General features: G+C 46.5%; 1 protein-coding gene across 1 annotated transcript in view; it reads right to left on the bottom strand.

Moving 5' to 3' along the window:
- Positions 1–952: 952 nt before the first annotated feature.
- The window catches only part of LOC137372420 (uncharacterized), a 159,977-nt gene continuing 148,131 nt past the window's right edge, over positions 953–12,798 (bottom strand). Inside the window, exons 19-24 of the mRNA XM_068036308.1 lie at positions 10,745–10,780; positions 10,553–10,602; positions 9,683–9,800; positions 6,077–6,156; positions 4,449–4,553; positions 953–2,189 (exon numbers count right to left, since the gene is read on the bottom strand). Of these exons, the coding sequence (XP_067892409.1) occupies positions 2,079–2,189; positions 4,449–4,553; positions 6,077–6,156; positions 9,683–9,800; positions 10,553–10,602; positions 10,745–10,780 (500 nt within the window). The 3' untranslated portion in view covers positions 953–2,078. The remainder of the gene's footprint in view (positions 2,190–4,448; positions 4,554–6,076; positions 6,157–9,682; positions 9,801–10,552; positions 10,603–10,744; positions 10,781–12,798) is intronic.

Here is a 12,798-nt window from a genome sequence, read left to right as displayed (position 1 = left end):
AAGGAAAAGCCCAGCTCACTGCCCAAGCTAGAATCTGTCCTGCAGTGCAAAAGAAAAAAAAAACGGTCATGTACAATGTGTGAAAAAGTAATTTAAAAGCTTACAGTATGTACATTTTTCTTTATGTTATTCCCTGGACTGGCTTCTGGATTTCCTGATTTAACTTGAACTTACTGTTGCCATTTTCCGTTCTGGATAAACACGTTTCATTTGTCAATAGCGTAAGCACTTCCCATCACTTAATACTTTCAAAATAATTTAGTTCCTCTGGCCTAAACACATTCCAATCATGTGTCTCAGGCAAGAAGTGCTTGGACTGTTTTTTTTAAAAATACACAGCTGTAAGCTTTTACAAAATAAGATCAACATTTCAAGCAGTTAGAAATACTGCTTGTTGCAATGCTGCTGGCTCTGGCACTGTAGTCTGTCAAGTATAGAAGGCCTGGTGTGAAGAGAGAGAACGAGAAAACGCCAAGCCCTTTGCGGAAAGAAAAATAACCCGTTCCCCAGGCCTCAAAGATCAGCAGGTCTTACTATTCTCTGTGTCTGTCGCTGACCTTCTGCCAACCTCTACCTCCACATCCATATCCCACTTTGAAACTCATCGCATGCTAGATAAACTGAAGCCAAAACTGCAAATGTTGCAAGGTCAGTCCATCAATGAAAGCTGATTCTTCCTTCTCTCCATCTTCCCCTTTTCTCCCCGTCACTCCAGAAAGCCAATTTCAGTTATGGTGTTGCAAGAGAAAATATCAATTGTTGCCTGGAAAATCATTCCCCCACCACCCCACCCCAGCACCAGCACCTTCCCCCCCCACCCCAGTTTGGTGCCTGTTCAATTAACAGTTTTAAGAACCACTCACCATTTTGTTTCACAAGACATAAAATCTAAGCAGTCGCAAAGCAAAACTGAAAAAACCCAGCATCAATAAAAGTCAGAGCCTCATCTGAATTTGTCAACACTCAATTAGTGCATTTATTTAAAGTGGGCTTTAATACTGTTATGGTGTATTGAGAGTCCAGGTGGCTCGACTTTACCCCAGTTCTGCTCTCCCCCGTCCCCACAGTTTGGGTTGCATTCCCAACATTTGATTCGATTGTTCCTTGAAAAGAGTGCGATTTACTCTGCACCATTTGCAAAACCCCCTTCCTCCCCTTAACTCTACATTCTGCAGTGATCTTGAGACCAGGACAATTGGCAAAGTATTGCTAAAATATTAATATATGAAAATAAACACTGTGGGGATTGAGACAACACTGTGCGGTTGGTACAACCCCTTGGTGTGTTGGCACCTGACTGACCTTTGACCGCTCCTTACCAATAAATATTCAGAGTGACAACTGCACCACTGCTGAACGAGGACGCTCAATGCAATGGCTCACATGCCCATTTTGTTCTTAATTAATTTTCCGGATTCTGGTAAGGCCGGCATTTATTGCCCATTCTTAGTTGCCCTGAGAAGATGGCGGTAACTGAGTGGATTGCTAGGCCATTTCAGGGAGTGGTTAAGAGTTGGTGTGGGACTGTAGTTACATATAGGCCATACCAGGTAAGGACAAGTTTCCTTCCCTATATGGACATTAGTGAACCAGTTGGATTTTTACAACAATCTGACATTGTCATGGTCACTTTTGCAGATACCAGCTTTTTATTTCCAGCTGTTTGAAACTGAATTCAAATTCTCAAACTGGCAGAAAGTGAACTCCCATTCCCTGGATTACTAGTCCATAAACATAACCACCACATGAACCGTACCCCTCTCTACAGTGACTAATGTACAATTTAAAACCAAATCCTTTGTTAAAGCTATCGCTTGCTGATGGAATCATAGAACGATATAGCACACAAAGAGGCCATTCGGCCCATCGTGCCTGTGCTGGAAGTGTTGACATGGAAACCTTGTAAAGAAAACAGTGTAAGTGGCAAGTCAGAAACATGTGCAATTTTTTCACTTTTTTTTCCTCAGCAGTGTGTGTATGTGGTAACAGTGAAGCGTCTCATTAATAACTTTTTTTTAAAAGCGAGTTCCCGTAACAGGCAGCCAGGCCCAAGTCATGGCCTGTTGGAAGTAGGCCCTTTACTGCTGGGATAGCAGGGCGCTCCGGTTAGCTTTCATCTTCTCCAGCCTCTTCGATAGGTGGCTGTTGCTCATTTCCAGCTCCTCAATTTTATCCAGCGCCGAGCGGACCTGTCAGGAGACAACAGGTCACAGTATCGCCACAGATTCATATGTGAGCAGTTCTCCAAGTTGCCCGCAGCTCTTAAATGTCTAGTGAAGATCACAGCCCAAATCGTACATCTTGGCTGAGTAAAGGCTTTTCAAATGCTACACATTACTTTGCTTTTCCCAGAAGCATGATCCACTTTTTTGAGAAACTTCCACTTTTTCCAGCTACCTCCCATCCCTTCCCTGAATCAAAACCAAATCATTCTGTCACAGTACTGAAATGGACCATCAAATCACCCCAGCCCCTCCCTCCCAGAACTGCGATAGGATTTCCCTTGTCCTCACCTTCCACCCCACCAGCCTCTGTAATCAATGGATCATCCTCTGCCATTTCTAGCATGACACCACCTCCAAACACATCTTCCCCATCTCTTCCCTTTCAGCATTCTGAAGGGACCATTCCCTCTGCAACACCCTGGTCCACTCAATCATACTGAAACCACCCTCCCCTTCCTTGGCACCTTCCCGTGCAAGTGGAGGAGATGCAACACCTGTCCTTTTATCTCCTCCCTTCCCACTGCCCAGGGCCCCAAAGACTCTTTCCATGTGAAACAGCGATTTACTTCTACTTCATTAAATTTAGTATACTGCATTCATTGCTCACGATGGTTTCCTCGACAATGGCAGACCAAATGTAGATTGACTGATAGTGGGATGGAACACCTCCATTCAATCCGCAAGCGTGATTCTGAGCTTTCATTTGAATTCTCCACCCTGTTCTGACCTTGACCTCCTATGCTGTTCTAATGAAGCTTGAAGAACAGCGCCTCATCTTTCGATTGGGCACTGGACAGCCTTTCGGAATCAGTGTTGAGTTCAACAATTTCAGATTATAATCTCTGCCCCCATTTTATCGACAGCAGCAGTTGGTGATTCTGCTATTGCCATTCACATCTCCTCTGGACCCAACTCTGGTTTCTTTACTTGTCCCATTACCACCACCTTTTGCTTTGAAACATCATCTCTTTTGTCATTTAATCTCTCCTGCCTTCCACTCTGTTACAGACCTTCCCTTTTGTTCTTTCCAACCCTCCCCCCTTTCCCTGCCTTTGTAGTTGCTCAAAACCTGTTACCTCTCTAACCTCTTCCAGTTCTGATGGAAGGTCAGTGGCCCGAAACGTTAACTCTGTTTCTCTCTCCACAGATGCTGCCTGTCCTGCTGAGTATTTCCAGCATTTTCTGTTTTTATTCTATCAAAGCACAGTCTGTTGCAGTACAGAAACAGACCATCAACACTCTTTAATATCCTATCTCATCTAATCCCACTCTCCTGCTCACTCCTCATACCCTTTAATATTCCTCTTGTTTTCAGGCAGTTAATTGCCTATTATACAGAAGTTATGGACTCTGCTTCCAAAGCTCCCCTTCAATTTTTAGAGATTCTCCTCAACTCATTTCCATCTCCCCCCACAATGGAAACAATCTCTGACTGTTTACCTTAAAATAACCTTCGAAACCTTGCAAATCTATAACAGGTCATCCTTTAACCTTCTCAATGCTAACAAAACAAAAATCCTAACGTCTCAAATACCTCTCCATAACTGTAACTCCTGTTCCCTGGTAAATACCCAGTGAATCTATTCTACCCCTTTCCCATTGCTTTCATATCTGTCCGATAACAGGGTTCCCAAAATTCCCAGCTGCAGGCTAACTAAGGCCTTGTCGGCGTTGAACACGATATTTTTGCTTCCTCGGAGCACAAACACAAGGGTTTCATGTGCCTGAAGACTCTTGCTGGAGTGCAGCCCCCAATGTGTTGGCAGTCCCTCGTCCAGGAATTTAGGCAACTGAGTGCTCACCCTGTCCTCACCCAATGCTCGTGCACACATGACTCTCCAGTAGAAGGCAGTCAACAGAAATCACCAGCAACCCCTAACTCCTCAGAACTGAGGACAACTGCACTTTCAATCCTACCTCCTCCCACCGCTAAGAGCTAACACAGCACAGCCTGCAAGTCAAACCAGCTCATTTCTTGTCTGTATGGCACAGTGCTACATGGAGCATTGTATCATCCATTGAGACACTGGAATGTTGTGAGGAGATGGAAAATTCCCAATTCCGCAGGCACACACAAACTCATCTCAACGAACACAAAAATGATCAACTAATTATTTGTTTTTTTTTCAGCTCAGGCTGCACATCAGATAATGGAGGTATTTTGCAGTAATTTACATTCTGTCATCGAGCTCCCTTGAGCCTCAGCCAACCACTTCAACTTACCTCTCTTTGGAGTTTGCGCTTCTCAGCTTTAAGTTCATCTTCCACTTTTTCTGCATTTTCTGCTGCCGTCTTGTATCGTAAAACCTGGCTTTCGAGACGAATGATCTGAAATATTCCACGCATGCCCACCCCCACCAGGAAATGACACAACATTAAACAATTTTTTCAGAGGCTAAGGATGCAAAACGCTATATCAAAATGGATATATGTAATAACATCATTCCATAATTGGCAATCCACAGCATAAAGACAACCACCTCACGGGCTCCTCACAATGAGCTCCTTTGCAAAGTTCAGCCCCATTGTTGTGTGGACAAACACAACAGCAAACTGGCATCAGTAATGAGATAATTGGTCAATTGATTCATTGTGACTGGTGTTAGTTGAGGGAGGAACACTGGGAAGACTCCCTTGCTCTTCTTCGAATAATGCTATGGAATCTTTAACATCCTCCTGAATCACAAGAACAGGCAAACGTGGCGTCTCATCTGAGAAACAGGACATTTGACATGTGGCACTTTAGCAGTGCACTGTGTTGATATCTTACATTTTGCACTTAGATCCTCATCTGAGGCCTGAACCACAACCTTCCCATTCAGAAGCAAGACAGGTACTAAATGAATGAAGCTGACTCCAACCTTCCAGAGCAATTCCTTAAACTTTAAACCAGGATTCAGCTTATCCCAGAAAAGATGGCATGCTCTTCAGTTTAGGATCTAGGTGAAAGGATTAGGCGATCTGATACAAACATCGGGGGGGTGGGGGGGGTGCGTGGGGTGTCCTACCACCAGCCTGCCTTCGCCAAAATTTAGTCTGGAGCAGGAAGGCCTGTAAACGGCTTTACCGCCCCGCCACCAATTGAAACCTTAACTGGGCAACTAATACCCAATTAAGGGCTTTTCCCCACCGCAGCTGTACTTAGTCATGCGGCGGGCGGCCCTGTCGCTGCCATGGAAGCACAACATGGAAAACCGTGAGGGCTGCTTCCCAGCTCCGGGGTGGGGGTGGTGCGGAGGGATCCGGCATCGGGAAAGGGGGTGCTGCTGAGTGCCACCCCCCTGCCCTTGCTGCCAACCCCCTTCTGCCCCCTCCACCCCCACCTCTTGAGGCCCCTCCTGCCTTGGCCTACCTGAGGCCTGGTTCGAGCAACACTCCTGGGCCTCCGGCAGGTGCACGTGCAGCAGCAGCCATCGGTTGGCTCATTTTTCCCTCCCCTGTGATTGGCCAGCAGCTCTGCCAGAGTGGGACTTTTGGCGCCAAGGTCCTTGATCCCATGGAAGGCCTGCCGCTGTCCAGTCAAGTGCCTGATTGGCACTAAATTCGACAGGTCTTCTGTAGAAGAGGCAGCGCAGGGATCTCGCCATCGATTTCTCTGGATGTCGAGACTCCCACCGCAAGGATAAAATTCCCCCCACTGGATCAGAAATGGCCATTCGGAAGCAGATTAAATGGGTGGGTATAGAGAGTCCAAGATGGGGAACAGTGTGCATGGGCTGTAGGTGGAGATTAACTGAGTGGGTAGAGAGTTAACATGGGCTGTGGAAGAAGCAGGACAAATGGACTGAATGGCCTTTTCCCGTTCTGTACTTTCTCAAGTACCCGGTGTTGTAAGATTATTAAATACTTACATTTTGTTCCAGCGCAGTTATCTCCTGTTCAGTTTTGGTGAGTTTAAACTTGTATTCACTGATTTGTCTGTTAGCATCTCCTTTAAAAAAAGCAGATATCGGTTACAGTAATCCAAGGGTTAATCAGGACCATTTCAAGACAGTGAAGGGGCTGCAAGAGTCTGTTCTCTAAACCAATAGAACTTCTTTCTCTTTCCTTCAAATCTGCTATCACCACCCCTTGCCTTAAAAAAGACCCCATGACCCCACAGAAAACTACCTCCCTTTCCTCTCCAAAGTCTTTAAACATGTCGTCGCTTCCTAAATCCATCTTCCTTGGAATTCTATACTTGAATCCCCCCAATCAGCTATTATCAAAGTCATAAATAACATCCTCTGTGACTGGGACAAAGATAAACTTTCCCTCCTTGCCCTCCTCTGGAATATTGTGTGCAGTTTTGGTCTCCTTATCAGAGGAAGGATGTTCTTGCTATAGAGGGAGTGCAGCGAAGGTTTACCAGACTGATTCCTGGGATGGCGGGACTGACGAATGAGGAGAGATTGAGTCGGTTAGGATAATACTCGCTGGAGTTCAGAAGAGTGAGGGGGGATCTCATAGAAACCTATAAAATTCTAACAGGACTTGACAGGGTAGATGCAGGAAGGATGTTCCCGATGGTGGCAGAGCCCAGTACCAGGGCTAAGGATACGGGGTAAACCTTCCAGGACTGAGATGAGGAGAAATTTCTTCACCCAGAGAGTGGTGAGCCTGTGGAATTAGCTACCACAGAAAGCAGTTGAGGCCAAAACATTGAATGTTTTCAAGAAGGAATTAGATATAGCTCTTGGGTCTAAAGGGATCAAAGGGTATGGGACGAAAGCGGGAACAGGTTACTGTGTTGGATGATCAGCCATGAACATAATGAATGGCGGAGCAGACTCGAAGGGCCGAATGGCCTACTCTTGCTCCTATTTTCTATGTTTCCTCGACAGGGTCAACCACACCATCCTTCTCCAGTGCCTCTCCGTCATCCAGCTGGGTGGGACTGCATTCGCCATTTTTATGTGTCTAATTGTAGCCAAAGAAACACCAACAATGGCCTCTCGTCCCTCTCCTGCATTGTCACCTCTGGTGTCCCCCAAGAATCTAACCTTGGCCTCCTCCTATTTCTCATCTACATGCTGCCTCTCAGCGACATCATCCGAAAACACGTCAGTTTCCACATGTATACTGATGACACCCAGCCCTACCTCACTGTCTCAAAATTATCAGACTTCTTGTCCGAAATCAAGTATTGGATAAACGGAAATTTCCTCCAACTAAATATTAGGAAGACCGAAGTCATTGTCTTCAGTTCCGTTTACATGCCATTCCGGAGCCACCAATTCTATCCCTTTCCTTGGCAACTGTTTGAGGCTGAACCAAACTATTCACAACCTTGTTGTAATAACTGGAGTGCAGGAGGGCATGCCAGCAGCAGCACCAGACATACCTCAAAATGAGGTGTCAGCCTTGTGAAGCTACAACACAGGACTACGTGTATGCTAAACAGTGGAAACAGCATGCGATAGACAGAACAAAGCAACCCACAGCCAACAAATCAGATCAAAGCACTGCAGTCCTGCCACATCTGGTTGAGATTGGTGGTGGACAATTAAACAACTAATTGGAGGAGGAGGCTCCACAAATATCCCCATCCTCAGTGATGGAGGATCCTGACACATCAGTGCAAAAGATAAGGCTTACGCATTTGCATCCATCTTCAGCCAGAAGTGCTCAGTGGATGATCCTTCTCGGCCTCCTTCTGAGGTCCCCAGCATCACAGATGCCAGTCTTCAGCCAATTCAATTCACTCTACATGATATCAAGAAACTGAACACACTGGATACTGCAAAGACTATGGGCCCTGACAACATCCCACTGTAGTACTGAAGACCTGTGCTCCAGAACTTGCCACACCCCTAGCCAAGCTGTTCCAGTACAGCTACAACACTGGCATCTACCCGGCAATGTGGAAAATTGCCCAAGTATGTCCTGTACACAAAAAGCAGGACAAATCCAACCCGGCCAATTACCACCCCATCAGTCTATTCTCGATCATCAGTAAAGTGATGGATGGGGTCATCGACAGTGCCATCAAACAGCACTTACACAGCAATAACCTGCTCAGTGATGATGAAAAGAATGGGGCAAACACGAGGATGGGAAGAACAAGACCAACACTGGGAAGGAAAGAATGGGGACAAAATGAGGACAGAAAGAAACACAGAAGACAGAAAATGGGGAAAACACATAGAAAAGTACAGGGCATATGAGGGAAAAAGGACGGGGAAAGAGCAGGGCAAAAGCATGGTGGGGGAAGGAAGGGGTAAAAACAGGGAGGTAAGAATGGGACAGAAATGGGGTGGGAGGAGAACAGGGCCATAATCTGATGGGGAGGGGGGAGAACAGAGAAAAGACGGAGCAAAGGACAGGGGAAAGAATGGGGGGAAAGGACTAGACAAACACAAAGGACAGGACAGTGGACAGGATGGGATGAATGCAAAGGAAAGGACAGGGGAGAGGAACATGAAGGGAAAGGACATGGCAAACAGGGATAAAAGATGGGGGACGCAAGGGCAGGTGGAAGACCAAGGCAAACAGGGGAGGGAAGAATAGGGCAAACATGGGGGGTGGGGGGAAGGATGGAGGAAAGGATGAGGTGAACACAGGGTGGGGAGGAACGGGATGAATGGGGGGAAAGGATGGGGTAAACACTGGAAGCAGGCTGGAGACTCAGGAAAAGCGGCAGCAGGGGACATAAGTGCTTTTTAGCAAGACCAGTAGGCGAGCTTCATTGGTCCAACTCATATTTTACAGAATAACTTCACTAAAGCTGATCTAATACTGAATTGTAGGAAAGAGACTCTCCTGGGATGTTCAACTGTTGACAAATCACTGTAGGCAGGAAAAAGAATGTTGGGCGGGAGGGTGCTCCTGTCATGGAATGAAATAGTTTAAGCACCTGTTCTTACCTGGATCCCAAGGAAACAGTGAAACATACAGAAGTGTAAATCTGACTTTGGGTGTGATTTCTACCTGAAGCTTGCAGGCAAAAATAACTGCTGAGAGGAAATGTTTGATAAAATCCCTGCATTGTAGCTAGAAAGAGCTGGGAACAAGTGGGAGAAGGGATGAGAATGTGGCTGGTTACAAGGAATGACATGTTATGGGGTTGTTCTCTGGAAGCAGCTGTTTTTGAGAATATGGCTGTTTGACTAGGAATACACAACCCTGAGTCTGCTGGGCGAGTGAGCAATCTGACCAGAGCTGGGAAACCACCCTGAGCCGAAAGCTTAGCCTTCAGACTGCCACTGTGGCCAGGCAAACCCAGAGAGGACTGATGCTCCAGAAGGCTGCGAGAGGGTCTGTGATGCAATCGAGCAGACCTTGAGACCCTGACTGCATGCTGACCCCAGGAGCTGGGAATCCAGTGCCACTCTCACGCTTGATCACAATCAGCAGAGGGCAGGGGAGCTCGATGGGACCTGTATACTTTGCACCGTATATACACGCACACACGCACTACACACTACAGACAGACATACACACACTACACACACAGTGAGAGAGTTGAAGCTTCTTACTTTGGACTTCGATCACCTGCACATCCGTCCCATTTTCCAAGATGGCGTCACTGGATGCTGCCTTTTCCACTTTTCCGCTCTTGGTTCGCTCGTCCAGTTGTGCTTTTAATTTTTTAATCTGACGTGAAAAAGACTGATTCAGTGTGGGAGGAGGTGATAAATGCAGTGGCTGAGTTTGAGCACAGAAAATGTCAGAAATGCACCAAAAGTCTGTCTGCGTCAAAATTCTGACAGAGGGCCTGGCCCCACGGCCTTAGTCCGAACCTCAGAAGACACTCCCTTCTCCCTGCAATATGATATTTCACTAGTCCCTTCACCACCGGCCACCCTTTCACCCTTACAGGCGGCAGACCTGAGGAGACATTCATCCTCTCAGTTCAGGCTCGATGTTAACCCGGGCTCTAGAGATGCACATCAAGTGTCTGACCCATCGTACCACCCAGTCTGTGAAAATGGAAGAAACAACCAGATGAGCAAAACAACCTCCCCCTCCCTCTTGCCCCCTCCCTTTCCTCCCGGCCCTCTTCCCTTCCTACTAGACCCTTCCCTCCTCCCAGCCCCCATCTCTTGACTCTCCCCATGCTCCCATCCCTCCCTTCTTCCTCACCTCCCTCTCCCCCCTCCTCTGCCTCCCTTCCCTTCTGACTCCCCTGACCTGCCCCCACCCTACTTCCTCTCCCCACCCTCCAACCTGTCCCCCTTGCCCCTCCTCCGCCACTCCCTCTTCCACCTCCAACCTCTCCCAGCCCTTCCCACCTGACCCCTCCCCAAACCCTCATGCGCCTCTTCAACCTGTTCCCCTCACCCCATCCGTTCCCCCTTCTCCTCAGCCTCCCCTTCCCACCCGCCCTCCCCACACAGGGTCCTTACCTGCTCTAATAATGCTTCTTTTTCATCTAGGAACTTTTTTACCCTAAAATCTGGAGAGGGGGAAAACAAACAGAAAGCTCTATGTAAACAATTGGAAGGTGAAAATTATTCAAGTTTAAACAAGAACAAGACAAAAGTGAATGAGGAAATGTTGAAGTTAGTGTAGAAAGTTGAATTGAGTTATTCACATACCACAAGGCACGGCAAGGATCAGCCCAGGTTTAGTTCAACGTCAGTGTGATTGCTGGAACCTCGGGCTGCGTGCAAACAGTCTAATCTTCCATTTTGTTATGCATGCAAATTCTCTACGGTCAAACAGAACTGGAACACAAAATCTCATTATCCTTTTAACTTGGGGGGTTACATGAAACGTTATAACACACCAGAGAGTAGTGAGAAAGAGGCAGAAAAAGAGACAGTGAGAGAGACACAAATTGAGAGACAGAGGGAAAAACAGAGAAAGAGACAGAGACAGAGAGAAAAACAGAAACAGATACAGAGAGCAAGACAGGAAGTGAGAGATGGGGAGAGAAACAGAGACAGAGAGAGAATATGAACGAGAGCAACAGAGTGAGATTGAAACAGAGAGACACAGAAACAGACAATGAAAGAGAGAAAGAAAAAGATAGCGAGAGAGTGAAAGACAGACAGAGTGAAGGGAAGAGAAAGTGACAGACAGAGAAAAAGAGAGGGAAATGCTCCAGCAGTTTAAAGTCAGCCTCATGCACTGACGTATAGTCCAGGAAGCATCTGTGCCCATTAAATCCAGGCACACTCGGTGTTTAATGTGGTCACTGTTCCTGATTACAAGTCTTTGAGCTGTAATTGGCTGATGTCAGAATGTGAGGGGTTCCCTCGGTGTGTTATAACTAGATTAGTGCACTGTTTGCAGTCGGCAGATTAAGCTTTGCAAGAGAAATATCAATAATCTATTTTTTAAAAACTACACAACTAGTACAGTTAGTGTGAGTGAATATGAAATGACAAGTGTGAAGTGCAATGGAGATGAATGTTACACCAGAAAGGAGTCACTGAGACTTGCCATAAAAAGAAATCCGCATTCCACTGTTCATATCTTCAAATGTTTTGTCTTGGCCAGAATCCCGACCAGTATTTTACCCCAAAACCCCTCTCAGGAATGCTGCCCTACATAATCATGGGTACAGGGGTCTGTGTCTTCCCACTCCCACACAGTTATCTCTGGTGTCCCCCAAAGATCTATCCTTGACTCCCTTCCAAATCTCATCGACATGCTGTCCCTCAAAAACATCATCTGAAAACACAGCATCAGTTTCCATATGTACACTGACAACAGCTCCACATCACCACCAGCAACTCTCTTGACCTCTCTGCTGTCTCTAAATTGTCTGATTGATTTTCCAGCATCCACTGTCCGACCAAAGTAACCGTCTTCGGTCCCCGATACAAACTCCATCTCTGAACCACCGACTCCACCTCTCTCCCTGGCAACTGTCTCAGGCTGAACCAAACTGTTTGCAACCTTGGTGTCATATTTGACCCGGAGATGAGCTTCTGATCACATATCTGTGCGATCACCAAGACTGCCTATTTCCAAGTCTATGATATCACCTGACTCTCCCCACACTTCAGATCATCTGCTGCTGAAACCCTCATTCATGGCTTCATTACCTCTAGACCTGACTATTCCAACTCACTCCTGGCTGGTCTCCCACATTCTGCTCTCTGTAAACGCATCCAAAGCTCTGCTGCCTGTGTCTTAACTCACACCAAGTGCTGTTCACCCATCACCCCCTGTGTTCACTGACCTACATTAGCTCCCAATTAAGTGACATCACAATTTTTAAATTCTCATCCTTGTTTTCAAATCCCTCCATGACCTTGTCCCTCCCTATCTCTGTAATCTCCTCCAGCCCCACAACCCTCCAAGATATCTGTCTAATTCTGTCACCTGAGTCACCTCAACTTTAATTTTAATAACCATTGGCGGACATTCTTTCAGCTGCCAGAGCCCTTATCTCTGAAATTCCCTCCCTAAACCTCCCTGCCTCGCTACCTCTCTCTTTCCTCCTTTAGAATTCCCCTTTAAACCTACCTCTTTGATCAAGCTTTTGATCATCTGCCCTATTACCTACTTACGTGGCTTGGTGTCAAATTTTGTTTGATAATGATCTTGTAAAGCACCTTGAGATGTTTTACTATGTTAGAGGCCCTATGTTAATACAAAGTGTTCTTGTTGTCTGTGATTCCCTCACACACAGTGATGG

Source organism: Heterodontus francisci, chromosome 7 (assembly GCF_036365525.1).
Source record: "Heterodontus francisci isolate sHetFra1 chromosome 7, sHetFra1.hap1, whole genome shotgun sequence".
Classification (NCBI taxonomy): Eukaryota; Metazoa; Chordata; class Chondrichthyes; order Heterodontiformes; family Heterodontidae; genus Heterodontus; species Heterodontus francisci.
Note: the sequence above shows the minus strand (reverse complement) of the source record. Positions and strands in the feature narration are given on the sequence as shown.